We start from the raw sequence: 23019 nt of genomic DNA, 5'->3' as shown, positions 1-23019 counted from the left end.
TAGAAACGTCTTAGGATAATAGTGAGATTACCAGTAATATTAGCTGTTAATGTGTCACAACATGCTTGTAAGCGCAACCTCCTCCCTCTAGTTCTCCTGTTCCAAACCAAGTTGTCTGTCGTGTTGGACGACTATTCCTGCTCCTTTTCCCTCCTTGGCATGTCTCTGCATGGGTTCGATATTCTCCCACAGGTCTCAGCCTCTTTACTTCATCAAGGTTTGGGAATAGGTAAAGCAAGGCTAGACTTTAGTTTAATAGCTAATGCAGGATTGAGTGACCGACTGCATTTGATATACTGGTTGGTTGCAAAAGGTAAAGGGCACCAGACTGTAACTTTTTTATTTCTTTTTTTAATAGTACCTGCTTAAACTGGACCATGTCAGTTGAGGAAGGAATGCTATACTGGGGAGTGAACGATTCTTTCTCTAGCATACAGGCTATGCTGTTGCTTCTCTGATTTTATCTAGTTCAGTCACTTGTTTGCTACCCTTCAGCATTTCTATTGATGTAAACAACGCTGCGGTATACAGTATTCTGCTGAAAGTGCATTTACATAGCTTTTGACACCTATTCTTTGTTAAGTACACTGTGTGTTTGTTCCTGTGTCTGATGAGTTTACATACACATCCTTTGTTAAATAAAAGGTGCCTGACGGCATCGAAACCCGCCATGTAGCAACGCTTGCTCACACACCCTTTACCAGCCTATACTGTTAGCTCTCTCTCATATCTGTTGCTAGAGGTAGCACCCATTCTGTTATCATTACATTCATATACCCACCCATAAATGCATGTTATTTGAGGTTTGCTTTTAATGCATTTAATAGCCGCACTTCATGCAGGATAGTTCCGTCATTTACATGATCACACACACAGGGAAATGGGGAGTTTGTGTAACAAAAGGCAGTAAAGCCTGAGAGAAGAACAATATATGCCACAGGGAAGGGAAAGCGAGAGAGAGGTGAGATAGAGGCCAGCTCCTACTGGCACTAGTATTTCATTAACTGATTTTACAGTTTTGTGTGGGTCCCAGTTACACGGTGACAGGGAGAAAGAGCGAGCGGTAAAAGAGGGAGAGGGCGAAAGGAGGTTAGGTTGACTACAAACAACCCATGGAGGGAAGAGAGTAGTGTTAGGCGAGGTTATGAGTAATAGTTTTTCTAGGCATTCGAGTGAATGGAGTGGGACCTTGTGAGACTTCCTTCAACTGCCTCCTTTGGCTGTACCAGTTTTTCAAGTCCTGTTTTTTTCATTCTTCACAACATGTCACAACAATCTGTTCTAGGCTGACAGGTGACCAATGGACTGACGGAGGAGAGAAACTCAGTGATCAGAATAAGAGGAAGAGCGAAGACATTTGTGTGAAAGAGACAGTCGAGTGAAGTTTAGAATAGGAGCAGGTCAATTGAGTGTCTTTAGATGCGCTCGAAGAGGTTTTGGAGTGGTTCCTTCATTGGTTGTTAGTTACCAGTGTTATGTAGGAGCTCGGTGGGGGATAGCTGAAAAACATTCAAAGTATTTTATTACAACTTGCAGACGAAGGGGACTCAACTCTGGCAGGTTTTTTTCCATCAGTACTCAGCCTGACACTTGTAGGTGTCCTATTCATTTGTTAGTGTCTAGGAGGATCCAAGGGCCTCTGCCTTTTGGTACTGCGCCTAATTGCCTTCGGACACTTTTGAGGACTGTTTTTGGAGGAGAAATGAATATGGCCAGTTCCCTGTACTTTATCCTTCCGGCCCTAGGGGGCTACACCCTGACGTCACTCTACCTGTTGAAGAACCCTCAGATCCTCCACAAGAAGAAACGGGCTGCCTTCCACTGCACCCACATCTCACACAGAGGAGGTAAGGAAGGAACGGTGGAGGGATGTAGTAGTCACCTTGCTTCTTCACCTTTCCTCTGTAACCATTGATGTGAATGGGCTGGACTAGTGAATGTTGAATGTTTGGAGCCTGTGGTGTAGCTGCAAGCAGGAGTGCTGAGTGACTTTATTGATTTGACCCAGAGTCACACTGCATCTTGATAAATATGTGGTTCTGATTTGAGCTATCCCCATTTCAAGTCAGTGGGGATCATGGAAAAGCAGGCTATCGAGCGAGAGTCTTGGAGCTGGATCGGACACTGATATTCTCTGCTTTTCTTCTGATCTGTGTTGGCAGGAAGTGGCGAGAGGCTAGAGAGCACCATGGAGGCCTTCACACAGTAAGTGACCAACCCTAACCAAACCTGACTTCAGATCAGTTACAGCGCTTATCATAAGTATTCACCCCATTCAATTTCTTCACATTTTATTGTGTTACAAAGTGGTATTCAAATGGATTCAATGTGTTTGTTTTTTTCCAACGATATACACAAAATACATTTCTTCGTATTTTTTATTAAACGAGTCAATGCATGTTAAACACCTTTGACAGCAATTACAGATGTGATTCTTTTTGGGTAAGTCTCTAAGAGCTTTGCACACCTGGATTGTGAAACATTTGCCCATTATTCTTTAAAAAAAAGACTTCAAGCTCTGTCAATTTGGTTGTTGATCATTGCTAGACACAGACAGCCATTTTCATGTCTCGCCATAGATTTTCAAGCAGATTTAAGTCAAAACCGTAAATTGACCACTCAGGAACATTCACTCCTTGGAGGCTGCTAGGGGGAGGATGGCTCATAATAATGGCTGGAATGGAGTGACATCAACCACATGCAAACCACGTCTTTAATGTGTTTGATACCATTCCATTTACTCCATTCCAGATATTATTATGAGCCGTCCTCCCCTCAGCAGCCTTTGCGATTCACTATCTTCTAGGTTATTGTCCGGCTGAAAAGTGACTTTGTGTTTGGTGAAAAGCAGACTTTACAAGGTTTCCATTCAGTCGATACTCTCTGTACAACACAACTGAATGTGAGTCACTCACGACTTTCGATTGAAGAACTAAAATCACGCCTGACAAGGCCAATGAAATCAACGCCTCGCTGAAAACCCTTCAATTCTTCCGCTCTTCACCTCGATGTCAGCAGGAATGATTCATGCCAAAAACAAACTCCTTTGGAACATGAGACTTGACTTTTTGCCAACTAAACTGTCACTTTGTGGTAGCGGGTGCTCACCCGTTGTGTGCAAACCAGTTAGTTATTCTATGGATTGCTTGGCCTGGCTGTAGCAATGAGTAAGATGGCTTACATGACCAACACGATGAAGGCTAACAAGCTGGGTCGGGACCATGCCCAAATTCATACAAAATATATTCACGTTTTGTTGTCTTGTATGTCTCAGCTCTGTACATTCTCTGGCTGCCCTCGCTCAAATCAGTTTGTGTGTGGGCCTAGGGGACGGTTTCACTAAGCTGGCACTGTTCTGCTAGTCCAAGCCGCAGGTTCTCTTGACAATTCGTGTAGCGTTCTTGAGGGTCTTTAGTTGGAGCAAATGTCTTGTCTGCCTGGGTGTGGTGTATGCGGTAGCTGCCTGCACCCAACCCGGCTCCTATGAGCTCTGTCGCCGGTTACTGGAGGCTGCTCAAAGAGAGAGGGCGGCCAGGTTCGGTGGGTGCCCCCCGCCGCCTGTGTCTGCCTTGGCCAAGCACTGCTTGCCTCTCTTCCCAGAATCTTTTTTTTGATGAAGGGTCCGGTCCCACCCTGGTGATCCGGTCCTACGTAGACTTTCGAGACCGGGCTAGCTAAACATGCGCTGCATCGTGTGCTAGCCACATTGGCTAACTCACCGCTGCGAGCTAGCTATTACTAGTTATTCCTGACGTCCCATGGTGGAGTTGCTTGGGTAGCTCCTCTCGTTTGGTATATGTAGAGTTAAGACACTAGGCTATTCTAAACGGACCATGCTGCAGTCAGAGGCTAGCTAGCTTAGACTAAAAAGCTTCCTGCCTATCGTCGGCTAGGATGCATAACTTCTGGCGAGTGAAACTTAGTAGATTTCCCCAAGCACCTCCGATGAGGAGCAGCCCCTGAGCACTTGGCTCAGGTAACGCCCAGAACGATGGTCCTTGGCACGGGTGTGAGCGACCAGTGCGCCCCTCCACAAAAACATTGACAACAGTGCCCCCACGTTTGGTTACTGTCCAGACGAGGTACTACATCAGCCCTAGCAGGAGCCGCCTTTGCCCTTTAAGTGGTTGTTGGTAGCAGAGTCAGGGGAGTTAGCAGGGTTGGACACAACCATGCTATTATCCCACACAAAGTCTCTTTGGCTGTCAAAAGTGGTGGAAATTGAAAAATAGATGGCATTCAGATTGCATTTCACGGGAGGCTCGCTGTCTGCACCGACCAATGGTGCGCATACATAGTGTCACCCTGGATCATGCCAATAGGAATGTCAGGGTACAGGCTACAATTTGTTGTGGCTTCCCCACACTTCTGCAGCGTCTTCACTTCGACTGTTCCCGAGTCCTCAGCGCCTGTTTTGAGCGAGGAAATATCCTCCTGTCTCCAGAAGCAGGTATTCTGAGCGGTTCCTATGTTGAAGATCCAGTATTTCCTGGTTCCGAAAAGGGACGGGACTGTACATCCCATTCGAGACCTACATGCCCTCAGCAAGCACCTCAAAGTCTATATATTCTGATTGTTCACGAGCCGCCGGCTATTACAGCAGATTGGTTGGTATTACACACATTCATGCTACTGTCCCATATTCAGTCTCTAGGCTTCATAAGAAACCAGAAAAGAGCCATCTGACTCCATCTCAGTGCATTCCGTTTCTGGGTCTCGCGCTAGACTCACTTGCGGATCACACTTTTCTATCCCCATGGAGGGTGGCTGGGTTCCAGTTGATGCGGCCCTTCCAGTGCTGAGTGCTAGCCACTCATCTTGATGCTTCTCACAGCCTAAGCTGTTGCTTCGGGTGTCCCTGTTAGGCCAATGGATTCAGGCCCGGTGGTGGGACCCTCTGCTATTGTCAGGGCTGAGTTGTACCCGCAAGGTGTTCACGACAGACGCATCCCCCCGAGGGTGGGGTGCGCTATACGAAGGCAACTCGATTCGAGGGGTATGGACAGTGGTGCAGAGCGCACTGCATATCAATTACCTGGAGCTCCTAACAGTGGATCTGGCGCTCAGGTGCTCCCCCCCCCATTTTGTCTCTCTCTCTCCTAACCTTGGCTCGCTCCCTTAACCCTTAATGCTAGAAAGCTCTCGCTTTGGGCGACACATTTCCCCAGTTGCCTCATTTTGGGTGCAGATCTTTTATCCAGGTGGGACCCTATTTCTCAGGAGTGGAGGCTACACATCTGGGTGGTCTCCCAGATATGGGCAAATGTTCAGCAGGGCCGAGTAGATATTTAAGCATCTCAAGAAAATGTGCATTGTCGACTGTTTTTCCCTCATTGAGGGACCCGAGCTCCCCATTGGGAACAGGCACACTGATGCACCAGTGGCCTTGGACCCTCCTTTACGCATTTCCCCCAGTGGAGCTGATTCAGTCCACATTGGAGATTTTGCGCCTGGGGGGCTTGTCATTGGTTCTTGTGGCTCCCCGTTGACCCAAGCAACCTTGGTTTGTGCAGATCAGTGGCCTGTTGGGTGTGGTCCTGTGGCAACTCCCGCTGTGCAGGGGAGTTATTTAAAGAAAGTTGGGGATATTTGTACTGCGGTGAGTTGGGCATCACCACACAGTTTTGTGAGGTTTTATTGCTTGGATGTCACTGCTCCCAGTTTTGCCCACAGCGTGCTTACAGCTCGGAGAGGAGATGGTCATTAGGCAGCAATACCCAGACCATTGGGTGGTCTGCCATGGGACATTTCCTTTGGTATCCATTGGGCCCGGCTTGGGTTCGGATTCTAGTTCCCCATATTGTGTAGTACGGAGAGTATTGACTGAAAGGGAACTTAACGTTATAACTAATAACTACTGTTCTCTGAAGGAGGGAAGCGAGGTACAACACCTGTTTGGCCCTGTGCTGCCCGGTTCTGGGCTCGGTGAAGAGCGAAACTGAATTGAAACCAAAAATGTGAAAAAATTTCCATTGGAATATGGTTGTACTTTTAGATTATTGAAAGGGGCAAGTATAACGCAAACGTCTAGCAACTCAAAGGTTGTGTGTTCAAATCTCATCATGGACAACTTGATCATTTTAGATAATTAGCAACTTTGCAACTACTTAATTTTTGTTTCAGCTACTTTGCAACAACTTAGCATGTTAGCTAACCCTTCCCATAACCCTAACCTTAACCCTTTTAGATAGCCCTTCCCCTAAACCTAATCCTAACCTTAATCCTTTAATTTAACTCCTAACCCTAATCTTAACCCCTAAGTAAAGTTAGCATTAGCCACTTAGCTAATGCTAGCCACAACAAATAACAGTTGTAATTCATAACATGCCATATGAAATGTAACGTGTCATACGTACAGAATCATATGAAATGCTCTGAGACCAGGGTGCAAATACACAATTTGAAGCAACCACATATTTAGCGATATGGCTATATTATTGGCCATATAAGGGCAAAGCCTCGACACACAAACAACTTGTTTATTAATCAAAACCCAGCCCTTTCGTGCCAACTGCAGCAACTGTACCGATAATTATTGTTGTGAAAATATCAAAAATATTTCTGACACAGCCCTGAACCTACAGTGCTACGGCCAACGCTTAGATGGACCATTGCGTTAGGTTTGTTAAAATAGAGCCCCGTGTATCAATACACCCAGTCACTACAAAGATGCAGGTGCCCTTCCTAACCCAGTTGCCAGAGAGGAAGGAAACCGCTCAGGGATTTCACCATGAGGCCAATGGTGACTTTAAAATAGTTAGAGTTTAATGGCTATGATAGGAGAAAACTGAGGATGGATTAACAACATTGTAGTTACTCCACAATACTAACCTAATTAACAGAGTGAAAAGAAGGAAGCCTTTACATAATAAAAATATTCCAAAACATGCATCCTGTTTGCAACAAGGCAATAAAGTAATACTGCAAACAATGTGGCAAAGCTATATACTTTTTTGTCCTGAATATGTTTGTGGCAAATCCAATACAACACATTACTGAGTACCACTCTCCATATTTTCAAGCATAGCGGTGGCTGCATTATGTCATGGCTATGCTTGTAATCGTGAAGGACAGGGGAGATTTCCAGGATAAAAAAACATACAGAATGGAGCTAAGCAAAGGCAAAACTTGCTTCAGTCTACTTTCCACCAGACACTGGGAGATGAATTCACCTTTCAGCAAGACAATAACCTAAAACACAATGCCAAATCTACACTGGAGTTGCTTTCCAAGAAGACAGTGAATGTTCCTACTTGAAAATCTATGGCAAAACTTGAAAAAGGTTGTCCAACAATGATCAACAACAAATTTGACCGTTTTGAAGAATTTTGAAAATAATAATGGGCAAATGTTGCACGATCCAGGTGTGGAAAGCTCTTAGAGACTTACCCAGAAAGACTCACAGCTGTAATCAATGACAAAGGTTCTTCTACAGTGTATTATCCAATGGGTGGGTCTAATATCTTATGTTTCACTGAGTCATGGCTGAACGACGACACAGATAATATAGAGCTGGCTGGGTTTTCCATGCATCGGCAGGACAGAAAAACTACGAGAGGTGTGTCTATTTGTCAATAATAGCTGGTGCGCGATGTCTAATATTAAAGAAGTCTCGAGGTATTGCTTGCCTGAGGTAGAGTACCTCATGATAAGCTGTAGACCACAGTTTCTACAAAGAGAGTTTGCATCTATATTATTCGTAGCTGTCTATTTACCACCACAAAATGCTCATCCATAAACTGCGCTAATTTCTACCAGCATATCACATGTGCAACCAGAGGGGAAAAAACTGTAGAGCACCTTTACTCCACACACAGAGACGCATAAAAAGCTCTCTCTCTTCCTCCATTTGGCAAATCTGACCATAATGCTATCCTCCTGATTCCTGCTTACAAGCAAACACTAAAGCAGGAAGTACCATTGACTCACTTAATACGGAAGTGGTCAGATGATGCGGATGCTACGCTACAGGACTGTTTTGCTAGCACAGACTGGAATATGTTCCGGGATTCATCCAATGGCATTGAGGAGCATACCACCTCAGTCACCGGCTTCATCAATAAGTGCATCCACAACATCATCCCCACAGTGACCGTACATACATATCCCCACCAGAAGCCATGGATTACAGGCAAGATCCGCACTGAGCTAAAGGCTAGAGCTTCCGCTTTTAAGGAGCGGGACACTAATCCGGACTATTATAAGAAATCCCGCTATGCATTCAGACGAACCATCAAACAGCCAAAGCATCAATACAGGACTAAGATTGAGTCCTACTACACTGGCTCTGAAGCTCCTAGGATTTGGCAGGCCTTAAAAACTAGTACAGACTACAAAGGGAAACCCAGCCGCTAGCTGCCCAGTGACGAGAGCCTACCATACAAGCTAAATGCTTTTTATTCTCGCTTCGAGGCAAACAACCCCGGAGCATGCATGAGAGCACTAGCTGTTCTGGACAACTATGTGATCACGCTCTCTGAGCAAGACCTTTAAACAGGTCAACATTCACAAAGCCGCGGGGCCTGACGGATTATCTGGACATTTTCAACCTCTCCCTGATCGAGTCTGTAATACCTACATGTTTCAAGCAGACCACCATAGTCCCTGTGCCCAAGAAAGCCAAGGTAACCTGCCTTGATGGCCATTAAGTGCTTTGAAAGGCTGGTCATGGCTCACATCAACACCATCATCCCGGAAAACGTAGACCCACTCCAATTTGCATACCACCCACAACAGATCCACTGATGACGCAATCTCAATCGCACTCACCACTGCCCTTTACCACCTAGACAAAAGGAACACCTATGTGAGAATACTGTTCATCGACTACAGCTCAGCGTTCAACACCATAGTACCCACAAAGCTGGGACTAAACACCTCCCTCTGCAACTGGATCCTGGATTAAGGGTAGGCAACAACACATCTGTCATGAGTCCCCTCCTGTACTCCATGTTCACTCACGACTGTGTGGCCAAGTACAACTCCAACACCCCCGTTAAGTTTGCTGATCACACAACAGTGGTAGGCCTGATCACCAACAACGATGAGACAGCCTATAGGGAGGAGGTAAGATACCTGGCAGTGTGGAGCCAGGACAACAATCTCTCCCTCAATGTGAGCTGATCGTGGACTACAGGAAAAGGACAGCCGAAACAGGCCCCCATTAACATCAACGGGTTGTAGTGGAGTGGGTCGAGAGTTTCAAGTTCCTTGGTGTCCACATCACCAACAAACTATCATCGTCCAAACACACCAAGACAGTTGTGAAGAGGGCATGACAACACCTTTTCCCCCTCAGGAGAATGAAAAGATTTGGCATGGGTTACCAGATCCTCAAAAATGTTCTACAGCTGCACCACCAGGAGCATCTTGACCGGTTGCATCACCGCCTGGTATGGCAACTGCTCGGCATCCGACCGTAAGGCACTACAGAGGGTAGTGCGTACAGCCCAGTACATCCCTGGTGCCAAGCTTCCTGCCATCCAGGACCTATTTACTAGGTGGTGTCAGAGGAAGGCCCAAAAAATTGTCAAAGACTCCAGTCACCCAACTTTTGTTTCTACACTGATGCTACTCGCTGTTAATTATCTATGCATAGTCACTTTAACCCTACCTACATGTACAAATTACCTTGACTAACCTGTACCCCCACACATTGACTCGGTACCAGTACCCCCTGCATATAGCCTCATTATTGTTATTTTATTGTGTATTTCATTTTTTACTTTAGCATATTGTTACGAGAATTATGTTCTCAATGTTAACTTCAATTAAAATACTCAGTCTGCCACCCAGAATGTGTAAGATTCTGGTTGAATGAAACAGACGGAGGCCCAGCTTACAAGAATTAGAAGTGTTTATTCACGAGAACGTTCTGAAGTCCATTTTACATAGACATCATTTTTATAGTTCATTCCTTCCTTCCTTCCGCACACACATACACACAAACATTAAGGCCCCAGATCTCTTAACACTGTAGATCATTACCCAGCCGACAGTTTCATTCCTCTGAGATTAGGGAAACCTTGAGGAGGACTCCCTCTCATATCTTAAACCCTCAGAGTTCAAGCTAGGGCAGGTCAACCACAGTTTAACAGTTCTCGGTGTTCTTCTCTTATCCTAGTCCAACCTCGTTAGACTTATGCTTAACCCTTTAGTTACTCATTCTACATGCTATATAGACCATATCCCTAATAGTTAAGTCTCAGGGTAGAATTATTTAATCATTACATTCAAACATATAAATCCCTTTACACTTATTTAGTAAATATTTTCTTAATTCTATTTCTTGAACTGCATTGTTGGTTAAGGGCTTGTAAGTAAGCATTTCGCTGTAAGGTACATGTTGTATTCGGCGCATGTGACATAACATTTGATTTGAATCCTGAATGCTGATTGGTTAAAACCTCATTCAAGCCAGTGTCTATTCCACAAGTTACCACCGGTTAAATCTATGACGTTAAAATGCCTATTTACTCTGTTCCATCTGGCTGCGCAATCCACTGTCTCATCAACTGGGCCATGCAATTTATAAACTTGATCTCCACTATAAAAAGCATCTAGACATGATCTCACATTTCTTTTAGATTAACATTTTGTTTTCAACAAATACAAATTAATGGCAATAGAAAGCAACTTAAACAAATGCAAATTAAGCTAATTTGCTGTTATTCTGTCTGCACTGTTTGACATGACTGTAAATTAGCCGTACTTTGCTAGCTAGAATGCATGGGATAAGAATGTTGCCAGCCAGTATGGTTATGGAACATTTAGAACGAACGACTAGAACAATTTAGAACAAAAAGACTGAACAACTGGGTGGAGTCTCTGGCAACCAAACCAATAGAACGAATGACCAGCCGGCTTGGGTAGCAACCCTAGATTTGTGTCGGGACTATATCTTGTGGAAGGATCAAATAGTATGAATAAATTCATCACAATAAAAAATTTTATGAAAATATGCCAGTCATTATTTGAATATGTTGGTAACCGGTGTTTGGAGGATACATTGACACAGTTTGCCGGCCCTCGACAAACACCCATGCCAATATATCCTCTTCGAGGGCATTATCACTTCATTGACTCAGGGGTGTGAATACAGTACTTATGTAAATGTTTTGGCGGTGTTTCAAATCGGTGAGCAGCTGCTCGTGTGGCCATTGTCACAAAGCCACACCCGTCCCACTCACGTTAGAAGTTCAGAACTAGAAGGTGGAGGCTGTATAGAAATAATCAAACTCATATTAAAAATTAAACAAAATATTTCAGCCTAATCGAAATGTAGACTGTATCACACATTCCAGTGTTGGAACTATACTAATGTGCCAATGTCCACAATATAATGATGCCAGCTCGAATGCAGTTCCACCTAAGACACCTCAGCATTTCATCCCCTCCCCCCTCAGTGCAGTGGAGCAGGGTACAGGAATGCTGGAACTGGACTGTCACCTGACCCGGGATGGTCATGTGGTCGTGTCACATGATGAAAACCTCCTGAGGCAGACCGGCCATGATGTCACCATCTCCTCCCTAAACCTAGAGGTCAGAGGTCAAATGTATATTAAAACCATAGAAATACAATGTAAAACTCCCCTTGATTGTTGCTTGAACGCTCTTTATGTTACCTTAGCTACTCTGACCTGAGTGTGTATGTATTATAATGTGTGTACATGTAGGCCCTCCTTTATAATCTGTTCCATACAACTTAAGTGTTTATGAGCTTTTATAAGCGGTTCCATACAACTTAAGCCAGTAATGAGACAGTTAATTCATTTTGTACTATAAAATACTAATTGTGTTTCTTTTCAGGAGTTACCCTTGCAAAAGGACAGACTGGAGGTCACGTTTTATGCAGGTATCCACTGTAACACATACACACACACACACACACACACACACACACTACATGGCCAAAATTATGTGGACACTTGGTCGTCAAACATCTCATTCCAAAATCATAGGCATTAATATGGAGTTAGTCCCCCCTTTGCTGCTATAACAGCCTCCACTCTTCTGGGAAGGCTTTCCACAAGATGTTGGAACATTGCAGCGGGGACTTGTTCCCAATCAGCCACAAAAGCATTAGTGAGATTGGGCACTGAAGTTGGGCGATTCCAATTAATCCCAAAGGTGTTCAATGGGGTTGAGGTCAGGGCTTAATGCAGGCCAGTCAAGTTCTTCCACACCGATCTCGAAAAACCCTTTCTGTATGGACCTCGCTTTGTGCATGGGGGCATTGTTATGCTGAAACATGAAAGTGCCTTCCCCAAACTGTTGCCACAATGTTGGAAGCACAGAATCATCTAGAATGTCATTGTATGTGAAAGCGTTAAGATTTCCCTTCACTGGAACTAAGGGGCTTAGCTCGAACCATGAAACAGCCCCAGGCCATTATTCCTCCTCCACCAAACTTTACAGTTGGCACTATGCATTGGGGCAGGTAGCATTCTCCTGGCATCCGCCAAACCCAGATTTGTCCGTCGGACGGCCAGATGGTGAATTGTGATTCATCACAATTGCTCCAGAGTCCAATGGCGGTGAGCTTTACACCACTCCAGCCGACGCTTGGCATTGCGCATGGTGATCTTAGGCTTGTGTGTGGTTGCTCGGCCATGGAAACCCATTTCCCGACGAACAGTTATTGTACTGATGTTGCTTCCAGAAGCAGTTTGAAACTTGGTAGTGAGTGTTGCAACCGAGGACAGATGATTATTACGCACTACGCGCTTCAGCCCTCGGCGATCCCGTTCTGTGAGCTTGTGTGGCCTACCACTTGGTGGCTGTGCCATTGTTGCTCCTAGACGTTTCCACTTCACAATAACAGCACTTACAGTTGACCAAGGCAGCTCTAACAGGGCCGAAATTTGACGAACTGACTTGTTGGAAAGGTGGCATCCTTTGGCGGTGCCACATTGAAAGTCACTTCAGTACGGGCCATTTTACTGCCATTGTTTGTCAAAGGAGATTGCATGGCTGTGTGCTTGATTTTATACACCTGTCAGCAATGTGTGTGGCAGAAATAACCAAATCCACTTACATTTACATTACATTACATTTAAGTCATTTAGCAGACGCTCTTATCCAGAGCGACTTACAAATTGGTGCATTCACCTATAATATCCAGTAGAACAACCACTTTACAATAGTGCATCTAAATCTTTTAAAGGGGGGGTTAGAAGGATTACTTTATCCTATCCCAGGTATTCCTTAAAGAGGTGGGGTTTCAGGTGTCTCCGGAAGGTGGTGATTGACTCCGCTGTCCTGGCATCGTGAGGGAGCTTGTTCCACCATTGGGGTGCCAGAGCAGCGAACAGTTTTGACTGGGCTGAGCGGGAACTGTGCTTCCTCAGAGGTAGGGAGGCGAGCAGGCCAGAGGTGGATGAACGCAGTGCCCTTGTTTGGGTGTAGGGCCTGATCAGAGCCTGAAGGTACGGAGGTGCCGTTCCCCTCACAGCTCCGTAGGCAAGCACCATGGTCTTGTAGCGGATGCGAGCTTCAACTGGAAGCCAGTGGAGAGAGCGGAGGAGCGGGGTGACGTGAGAGAACTTGGGAAGGTTGAACACCAGACGGGCTGCGGCGTTCTGGATGAGTTGTAGGGGTTTGATGGCACAGGCAGGGAGCCCAGCCAACAGCGAGTTGCAGTAATCCAGACGGGAGATGACAAGTGCCTGGATTAGGACCTGCGCCGCTTCCTGTGTGAGGCAGGGTCGTACTCTGCGAATGTTGTAGAGCATGAACCTACAGGATCGGGTCACCGCCTTGATGTTAGTGGAGAACGACAGGGTGTTGTCCAGGATCACGCCAAGGTTCTTAGCACTCTGGGAGGAGGACACAAGGGAGTTGTCAACCGTGATGGCGAGATCATGGAACGGGCACTTATTTGAAGGGTGTCCACATACTTTTGGTGATGCAGTGTATGTCTCGATCAGACCAACAGCGTCATTGCATCAGTGCTGCATAATAATTTCAATAGTCTTTTTTCCCCATTATGTAATCCAATGTTATTTGTGTGTGAGGCAGGGTCGTACTCTGCGAATGTTGTAGAGCATGAACCTACAGGATCGGGTCACCGCATGAACCTACAGGATCGGGTCACCGCCTTGATGTTAGTGGAGAACGACAGGGTGTTGTCCAGGATCACGCCAAGGTTCTTAGCACTCTGGGAGGAGGACACAAGGGAGTTGTCAACCGTGATGGCGAGATCATGGAACGGGCACTTATTTGAAGGGTGTCCACATACTTTTGGTGATGCAGTGTATGTCTCGATCAGACCAACAGCGTCATTGCATCAGTGCTGCATAATAATTTCAATAGTCTTTTTTCCCCATTATGTAATCCAATGTTATTTGTGGCTATGTGTGCAGCTAAAAGTTCAACGTTCACCTTTTGCTACTATTTCTTTCAAGCCGAAGCATACAATTTTATGCATACCTTGCACCACACAGAACACACTGCAACTGCCCCTGCAACACAATGCTGCAAGGCAAACGCAGCATTCCATTGGAAATGAATGTACTTCTGGTGTACCAAAATGCAATAACGCTGTCGGTCTAATCGAGGTAATACACACACACAGATACACACATTCATCCACCATACTTCTCTGACAGAAGTGGGTCGATGGCATAGACAAATGCTCCTTGTGAGGTTTCGCATCAATGTGTGCGTATATGCATCCGTGTGTGTGTGGATTATGATGACACTCACTACCTCACCCTTCTCCCTCCCATCCTCTCCCTTTTTTCCTTCCGTTCCCACACCAGGCCACTACAGCACCGGTACAGACAGGAAGTTCACCCTGTTGGAGGAAGTGTTCAGGAAGTTTCCTAAGATGCCAGTCAACATCGAGATCAAAGAGGACAACAGCTTGCTGATGGAGAAAGTACAGGACTAAGCTGAATTTAATCAAATCCAACTTTTTTAATCAAATTTCAACTTTACACTTTACATTGTTTTAAAGTGACCCTGCTGAGCTAAATCCAATCAAATTCAACTTTATTTACAGAAAATACTTTATAAATGTGTCTGTGAGCAACAATGAACGGGGTTCACAGGATGACAGAAAGGACACAAGACAGTTGGATAACAAAGCAAGCACTCTATCATGTAGGAACTATATTTATGTGCAAGCTCCCGAGTGGCGCAGCGGTCTAAGGCACTGCATCTCAGTACAAGAGGCGTCACTGCAGTCCCTGATTTGAATCCAGGCTGCATCACATCCGACCAAGATTGGGAGTCCCATAGGGCGGCGCACAATTGGCCCAGCGTCGTCCGGGTTTGGCAGGGGTAGGCCGTCATTGTAAATAAGAATTTGTTCTTAACTGACTTGCCTAGTTAAATAAAGGTTCAACGTTTTTTTTAAAAGTGCAGCATTACCATGGTTCATGAGAATAATATTTTTATCATTAGCATATGTGCTAACATGCATTTATAGGTACAGTGCAGCAATATATGAATACAGCAACTAAAACCATTAAAGACTGATGTAATGAGTCTAAATACAAAATCTGGACTGAATCTGACTTAAGGTTAATTTTTTTAACCCTTATTTTACCAGGTAAGTTGACTGAGAACATTCTCATCAACAACCTGGGGAATAATTACAGGGGAGAGGAATTAGCCAATTGTGAGCTGGGGATGATTAGGTGGCCAGATTTTGAATTTAGCCAGAACACCTAGGGTTAACACCCCTAAGTGCCATGGGATCTTTAGTGACCACAGAGTCAGGACACCCATTTAACGTCCCATCCGAAAGACAGCACCCTACACGGGAATGTCCACAATCACTTCCCTAGACCAGAGGAAAGAGTGCCTCCTACTGGCCCTTAACACCACTTCGGGCAGCATCTGGTTTCCCATCCAGGGACCAACCAGGACCAACCCTGCTTACCTTCAGAAGCAAGCCAGCAGGGGGATGCAGGGTGGGAAGCTGCTGGTTTTCATGAGGAGAAGATGATTGCAGATGATTTTGAGCATAAGTGTTACATATGAAAAGGAGGAGTTGTTAATAGTTGTTTTTGAGTAATCAATACCAAATTCGATGTGGTTCATCTTAGAGACGTCCATGATAGCAGTTTCAAGTTGATAGGCCACTGTGAAGTGGATTTACAAAGGATTTAAATGGACACGTGAAATCTGATTTTTGATTTGTCATTAACCAATCCTCTAGCTTGGCGTTATTTGGACTTATTGTTCATGACATAACATTTTTCAAAGGTTTTCCAAAATTCTGAAGATGGATGAAAAAAAATATCCTGACAGGCCTTATGGTTCCTTGTGGAAAATTTGTTCAGCATGAGGAAAGACACTTAGGTCAGCCGGGACAGTGGATATGGGGGTGTAAGTGAGACCGCTTATAACAGTACCATCTATAGGCCAATCAGTTTCCGTGTGCCAAATTAGAAAAAAAGTTACCAATCAATGCTTGAGTTCTTTGACCATGTCAGGGAAACAATTATCTAAGAATAACAATAGGTTTCACAGATTCGCTGAATGGCTAAGTCACAGACAACGAATAACTCAAATAACTCTCCTCACCCTCTCCCTTTCTGCCCCGGGTCTCCAAACATCTCTCTTCTGTCTCTCTCTTCCAACTCTCTCACTCTCACTCTCTCTCTCTATCTCTCTCTCTCTCTCCATACCTTCTTATGTCTCTCTCAGGTGTCCAACATGGTGAAACAGTATGATAGAGAGGACCTCACAGTGTGGGCGACTGTAGACTCGACCATTATGAAAAAGTGCCGCAGAACTGTAAGTGTCGTCTAGGGGAAGATGCAATAAACTGACGGGCAGGGTTCCTAACGTCCTGGTCCTAGGTGGGGGTTTTGGTCTTGCACTCTCTCAACCACCCTCTCTCTCTTTCCCTGTCCCTCCTGCTCTCTTGCTATCTCCCATTCCTTCCATCTCTCCCTCTCATCTCATCTCCTCTCTCCTTCCCCTCCCCTCACTCTACCTGCTCTCCCTCGCTCTCTCTGCTCTCCCTCCCTCCTCCTCTCTCTCTCTCTCTCTCTGCTCTCCTCTCATCATCTCCCCTCCCTCTCTCTCTCTCTGCTCGCCTCTCTCTCTCCTCCCACTCTGTCGCTCTCTGCTGCCTCTCGCCTCCCTCCCTCTCTCTCCTCCTCTCTCCTCCCCTCTCTCTCTGCTCTCCAATCTCTCCTCCCTCTCTCCCTCCCTCTCTCTCTGCTCTCCATCTCTCCTCCCTCTCTCTCCTCCCCTCTCTCTCCTCCCCCCCTCTCTCTCTGCTCTCCCTCTCTGCTCTCTATCTCTCGCTGCTCTCTCTCTCTGCTCTCCCTCTCTCCTCCCCCTCTCCTCCCCTCTCTCTGCTCTCCCTCTCTCCTCCCCTCTCTCTCTCTGCTCTCTCCCTCTCTGCTCTCCCTCTCTCCTCCCCTCTCTCTCTCTGCTCTCCCTCTCTCCCTCTCTGCTCTCCCTCTCTCCTCCCCTCTCTCTCTGCTCTCTCCCTCTCTGCTCTCCCTCTCTCCTCCCCCTCTCCTCCCCTCTCTCCCTCTCCTCCCTGCTCTCTCTCTCTGCTCTCCCTCTCTCCTCCCCACTCTCTCTCTGCTCTCCCTCTCTGCTCCCCTCTCTCTCTCTGCTCTCCCTCTCTCCTCCCCTCTCTCTCTCTCTCTCCTCCTCTCTCTCTCTCCTCCTCCTCCTCTCTCTCTCTCTCTCTCTCCTCCCCTCTCTCTCCCTCTCCTCCCCTCTCTCCCTCTGCTCTCTCCCTCTGCTCTCTCCCTCTGCTCTCCCTCTCTCCTCCCCTCTCTCTCTGCTCCCCCTCTCTCTCTGCTTTCCCTCTCTCCTCCCCTCTCTCTCTGCTCTCCCTCTCTCCTCCCCCTCTCTCCTTGCAGAACTCCACCATGCCCTATAGCTTCAGTATGAGACGAGGGCTGCAGCTGCTCCTCCTTTACTACAGCGGCCTGCTGCCCTTTGTACCGCTGGGAGAGAGCTTCCTGCAGTTCTACCTGCCCCGCATTATCAACAGGTTTGTTTGTGCGTGTGTGTGCGTGCATGCGTGCGTGTCATGTGTGTTTTTTTGCCTATTGGTTCCAAAGTTCATGTGCTGATACAATACCTATCTGCCTTCATCATCATCTGACTTCAGCATCATCTGTTATGTCTGTGCACGGATGTGTGTGGTCACATGTTTATCTTTGAGAATAGGTGCACACGGATGTGTGATGACAGAGAGCTTTCTATTGTTCTTTCTGTCTGGCAACCTTGTGTGTGTTGTAAGTTGTAACTGTATCTAATCTCATTCTATTTGGCGCAGGACATATATTCCTGAGGAGCGTATTCTGAAGAACCGAATGGTCATCTATCTGATAGAGAAGTGGGTACATTTACTCCAGTAACAAAGCAGTTTCGTTTCCCTACTCAAAGCAACAGGCCATATACAAGCTTTGATAAAAGATTAAACTACCTGAAAATGTTTCATGTTCCAGATTAACGATGAAGAAGAGTCTATTCAAACATCTGGCCAACAGAGGCATTCAGGTACAGAGCAACCATCATAATCATCATTACTGTTAGCGTCTTTATCATCATATTTGTTACTGCCATCACTTCCTAGCCCCTTCTGCTAACTTCTACCGCTTCAGTATGTCATGGCCTGTCAGTAGGCTCAGCAGAGCTCCTGTTACAGCCTACTTTCCCTTATCCAGCCCTTTAAGAACTGTAGACACTGAGTGTGTAGGGCAAGGGGCAAACCTAGAAGGGGGTTCAATCCAGCCCGATTTTAGTGGAGTTTCTCTGTTATACTGATCTATGATGGGCTTTTGGATGATCAGTGGGCAATGGCCCGGTTTCCTGATAGACTGAGGTCACGCAACCTCGCATTCAAAGTCAAACACGACATCGGCAAAGAGACCTGCTCCGACTCTGTCATCAGTTAGACAGCCAAGAACATGGGTTGTAAAAAAACGGAAAGGGTGCCTGTAAAGTTAGAAAGAACACATTCTACATTGTCACCTCACTCAAAACGTCCTATTTTTGGGGCGGCTAAAACCAGGATTTGGTCAAACAATAAAGTGCATTATACTCATGATTCCTGTAATGAAAGTGTCTGCCCTCCCAATGTGCCTGTGCCCTCGCCGGGGCCTGCTGCTGCAATGAGCGAGCCACTCTCCTCACTCCCCACGCGCTCGAGAGAAAAAGGATTTCTAAACGTACAACTAGCTTCCTCCCCTTGTCCCTGTCGAAGAGAGGAGGGTCTCAGCTTTCTGTAGGTATAATTACTTATTTCTCAACTCTCAATATTCAGCTCAAACGCAACTATTTTACAACCAAGATATTTGATATGGCTTTGAGATATGGAGATATGTTTTTTTAGCACATAACATTTAATGTTGGATGAATACTTAGCTACTAGCAGTGGGTAATATATTTAGAGTTAGAAATGTAGTTAATGTGCTTTTTCAGTAGTTTCCACTTCTACAAGTGTTGAACCCCACATTAACTAGCCTATGATATTAGTTACTGCGCATAAAGATGTATGTAATTCCTCTCTATTGAACAAAAATAAATCAGTAAATTCTGGAGTCTCAAAAATATAGCAACTATAGTCTAATTTTTAACCCAAAATTCATGATATTCACTGGATTAGCACATCAAAATATATTGAAACATGCATTACTGCTTTGACGTGAATACCTCAGTAGTCTATTTATTATACTTCTTAAGAAAGCACTACGAATGACTTTATAAGATGATTACACGGGATTTGAGTCCGACCAAATCATGGGCTGGTGCCACCAACTGTAAAAGTAAGTGGCACCAGTGAAAAATGATAGTCTGGAGGCCTGTAATAGAAATGAATAGGGTAGGTGTTGATTCAGGGGAACACGTATGATGGGTACTCATTTGAAATCTAGCTTAAGGCCTAGATTCAATCGGATCAAGCGTTAACTGGCGATCGCTGCATCGCTGGTGTTTTTGGCGGTGTCGGAGGTGTATCTACTTTGGAGCTGTCGAATCGGTGAGCAGCTGCTCTTGATCATTGTCACAAAGCCACACCCCTCCCACTCGCGTTAGAAGTTCAGAGTAAGAAAGTGTAGGCTGTATAGAAATAATGACGCTCATAGGTCCGCTTTAGGTATAATGCCAGGAGCTGCTCGTGGATTTCACAGTTCTAACACAGTTCCGACACCGCCAAAAACAACTGCTATGCGGGTGTTGGCTAAAGCAGAAGAAGCACAGAGTGACAGCAGAGAATATGATGAGACAGATCGACAGCACAACAGGGAGGCAAACAAAATGGCTAGAGCAGAGGAACAGTTAAAGTGGTGAGTTGTATCTCCAGTGGTGCTTTTACATATTGTATTTGTTTTAAAAATGAGCTGGTTAAAAAAAGAGGAGGAGGACCATTTCTCGTCAGTCACTGGTACAGAAATGGTTGAGAAACGCTGTACTTTACTGCCAATGTTATGTGTCAGCACTACTGCCTGTGTCTAGGTTTAACTTAGAGTGGATGCGAATGTCAGACAGAAGACTCGAGCCTGGTGTAGATGTAGGTCTGGGCAGCGGCTGATAGGGTCTGGGCCCCACTTCCCCTGTGGTGGGGGGGTGAGTTGGCGACACGAGGTGTGGGCTGGTATAGATAAAATGCCAGGGTCTAATTGTTGTCCCAGTCCACCCCTGCGGCCCAGGTCACTAATAATCACCTATTGTTTGCACATTTTGACAGCGAGTACATATAACCAATTTTCAGTGCAGCGCTCTTGACCTCGAAGAGCGAATGCGCCCCCAGGTCAAAATGAGATTGACGCTCCTGAGTCTATACTTAGCTTGTAGGTTTCTCACTTACAGTGCATTCATTATTCACACCCCTTCACTTTTTCCACATTTTGTTATGTTATAGCCTTATTCTAAAATTGATTACAAAAAAAATAATCCTTATCAATCTACACACAATACACCATGATGACAAAGCAAAAACAGGTTTTTAGAATGTTTTCAAATAAATAAAAAACGGAAATATCACACTTCCATATTCAGACCCTTTGCAATGAGACATGAAATTGAGCTCAGGTGCATCCTGTTTCCATTGATAATCCTTGATGTTTCTACAACTTGATTGGAGTCCACCTGTGGAAAATTCAATTGATTGGACATGGTCTGGAAAGGCACACGCCTGTCTATATAAGGTCCCACAGTTGATAGTGCATGTCAGAGCAAAAACCAAAAAAGTGAAGGGGACTGAATACTTTCTAAATGCACTGTACGGGTGGCACAAAATGGGATATGGGTGAGGGCAATGGGCAGGGTATATGCAAATTGAATACTGTAGTTCCTCATCATTTCTTTGAGTCACGTAGATCACATCATTACGCTCTTTGTTTACCAAGCCCTGCTCCAGAAACTTCCGACTTCCCTAACATCACTGTTAAGATTTAAAATGACAAGTTATCAAACTCGTTCACAGGGTTGGTTAACTCAGGAGACTCTTTTGGTATCCAGAGAGTTCGGTAAATCAGCCTTTAATTACCTTGCACCTTACTTGTGGAATGATCTACAATACATTAAAAATGTTGAGGAATTGGTGCCGCTATGGCATTTCAGACGGTTGTTTGTTAGGGGACATTTTTACTGAAGAATGCGTCTGTTTTTTTGTTTTGCTTTTCGTGTATTGTTGTGTATTTTATTGTGTATATGAATGTGTAGTTTAATGTGTTTAGATGTGTATTGTGGTGCTTATACAGGGGTCGTCTGGAAAAGTGACTTTGGTCTCAACATTGACTGCTTGTCAAAATGAAGGTTAAATACAAAAATTGTATTTACTATAGTTAAAAAAGTGTCGTGTTTTTGCGGACTGTAGTGTTTTTGCGGACATTACTGTAATATTTACTACAGTGCTTATTTTTGTGGATAATTCTGTGGTATTCGCTATAGTATTCTACACTATACTACAACATTATAAAGTAAAGGTACTACACATGATCGAGGGATACGACAGTGTGTAGTACAGTATTCTACAGTAAACAAAAGTTTACTATAGAGTTCTATAGTAAGTACTGTAGTATTTTGTAGTAATCTGTAGTATGTGGGATAACTGACGTCTGGCCCTCTCTGTCCTCAGGTGCACCTGTTTGTCTGCAATGAGGATCCGGACATCGAGGCGGCGTTCGAAGTAGGAGCCACGGGCGTCATGACGGACTACCCCACCCTCCTGACTGACTACCTACACACACACAGGAGTCAAGACTGACAGCCTAAACCTCCAATCACACTACTGATTCACAAACAGGGTTCTTAACGGACAGCTCGAGCTACCTAACAAGAGACCACCACTGGTACGTTGTTTATCACTGAAAGAATCACACTTAAAATCGCAATTTTCCTTCACAACTCCAGTCTGCACCAATGAGCAAAAGGACAGCTCTGTAAGGAAGTTGCCCGAAAATCACAGATCCAAGACCAGCGTACCTTTCCCAAATCCCAACCTTAACCAATAGAGGGGAAAACACAAAACCCAATCTCTGATCAATGTCTTTAGGCGACTTCATTCCATCTACACAAAAAGATGTCACTTACACTTACTGTCTTTTGGTTAATGGATTGTGGTCATATATTGACACTGTTCACCTCTCTGCAACCTCTCTGCAACCTTCCCAAACCCTAATGGATCTAATGGATCAGATCCTAATGGATCAGACAGTGGCTGCCTGGATGTTGTTGGGGGAAAAGTGATTTATTTAAGTCTATATCCTTGACGTTTTCCTATGGTATTATGACATTTACATAATGGAACTGACTTTTGGGGTCTTTATGACAGGCTATACAAATTGTATGTTTATCAATGCAAAGATGATTGAAATAAATACTTGTATAGTTTTGTGTTCTCAAGACCAGCCTCCATTTGTTTATACCACTGGAAAATAACTGCTTCCAAAACACATACACACACACAGTATTTATGTATTTACTTGCTTCACTTCCTCATTCTCTCGGCCCAGGAAATGATTAAAGTCCGCTCACATTTCTTAACAATAATCTACCAGCCAGTCAGGTCCCAGTGGGAAACAAAGGCTG

General features: G+C 45.0%; 1 protein-coding gene across 1 annotated transcript; it reads left to right on the top strand.

Moving 5' to 3' along the window:
- Positions 1 to 154: 154 nt before the first annotated feature.
- On the top strand, positions 155 to 22833 carry LOC115170801 (lysophospholipase D GDPD3). The gene is made up of 10 exons (XM_029727106.1): positions 155 to 1847; positions 2163 to 2205; positions 11406 to 11541; positions 11809 to 11854; positions 14763 to 14881; positions 16660 to 16749; positions 17841 to 17974; positions 18263 to 18322; positions 18435 to 18486; positions 22067 to 22833. Exons 1-10 carry the CDS (start codon positions 1703 to 1705, stop codon positions 22193 to 22195), a joined length of 954 nt encoding a protein of 317 aa, XP_029582966.1. The 5' UTR covers positions 155 to 1702; the 3' UTR covers positions 22196 to 22833.
- The last annotated feature ends 186 nt before the right edge of the window (positions 22834 to 23019 follow it).

Source organism: Salmo trutta, chromosome 32 (genome assembly GCF_901001165.1).
Source record: "Salmo trutta chromosome 32, fSalTru1.1, whole genome shotgun sequence".
Taxonomy (NCBI): Eukaryota; Metazoa; Chordata; class Actinopteri; order Salmoniformes; family Salmonidae; genus Salmo; species Salmo trutta.
Note: the sequence above shows the minus strand (reverse complement) of the source record. Positions and strands in the feature narration are given on the sequence as shown.

What these genes read in the sequence shown, in the direction of transcription:
- LOC115170801 (XM_029727106.1), top strand. Translation starts at nt 1,703, where the DNA reads ATGAATATGGCCAGTTCCCTGTACTTTATCCTTCCGGCCCTAGGGGGC. An exon ending in ACAGCTTGCTGATGGAGAAA is followed by an intron (nt 14,882 to 16,659) that starts GTACAGGACTAA and finishes TGTCTCTCTCAG; the next exon opens with GTGTCCAACATGGTGAAACA. An exon ending in CTGCCCCGCATTATCAACAG is followed by an intron (nt 17,975 to 18,262) that starts GTTTGTTTGTGC and finishes TATTTGGCGCAG; the next exon opens with GACATATATTCCTGAGGAGC.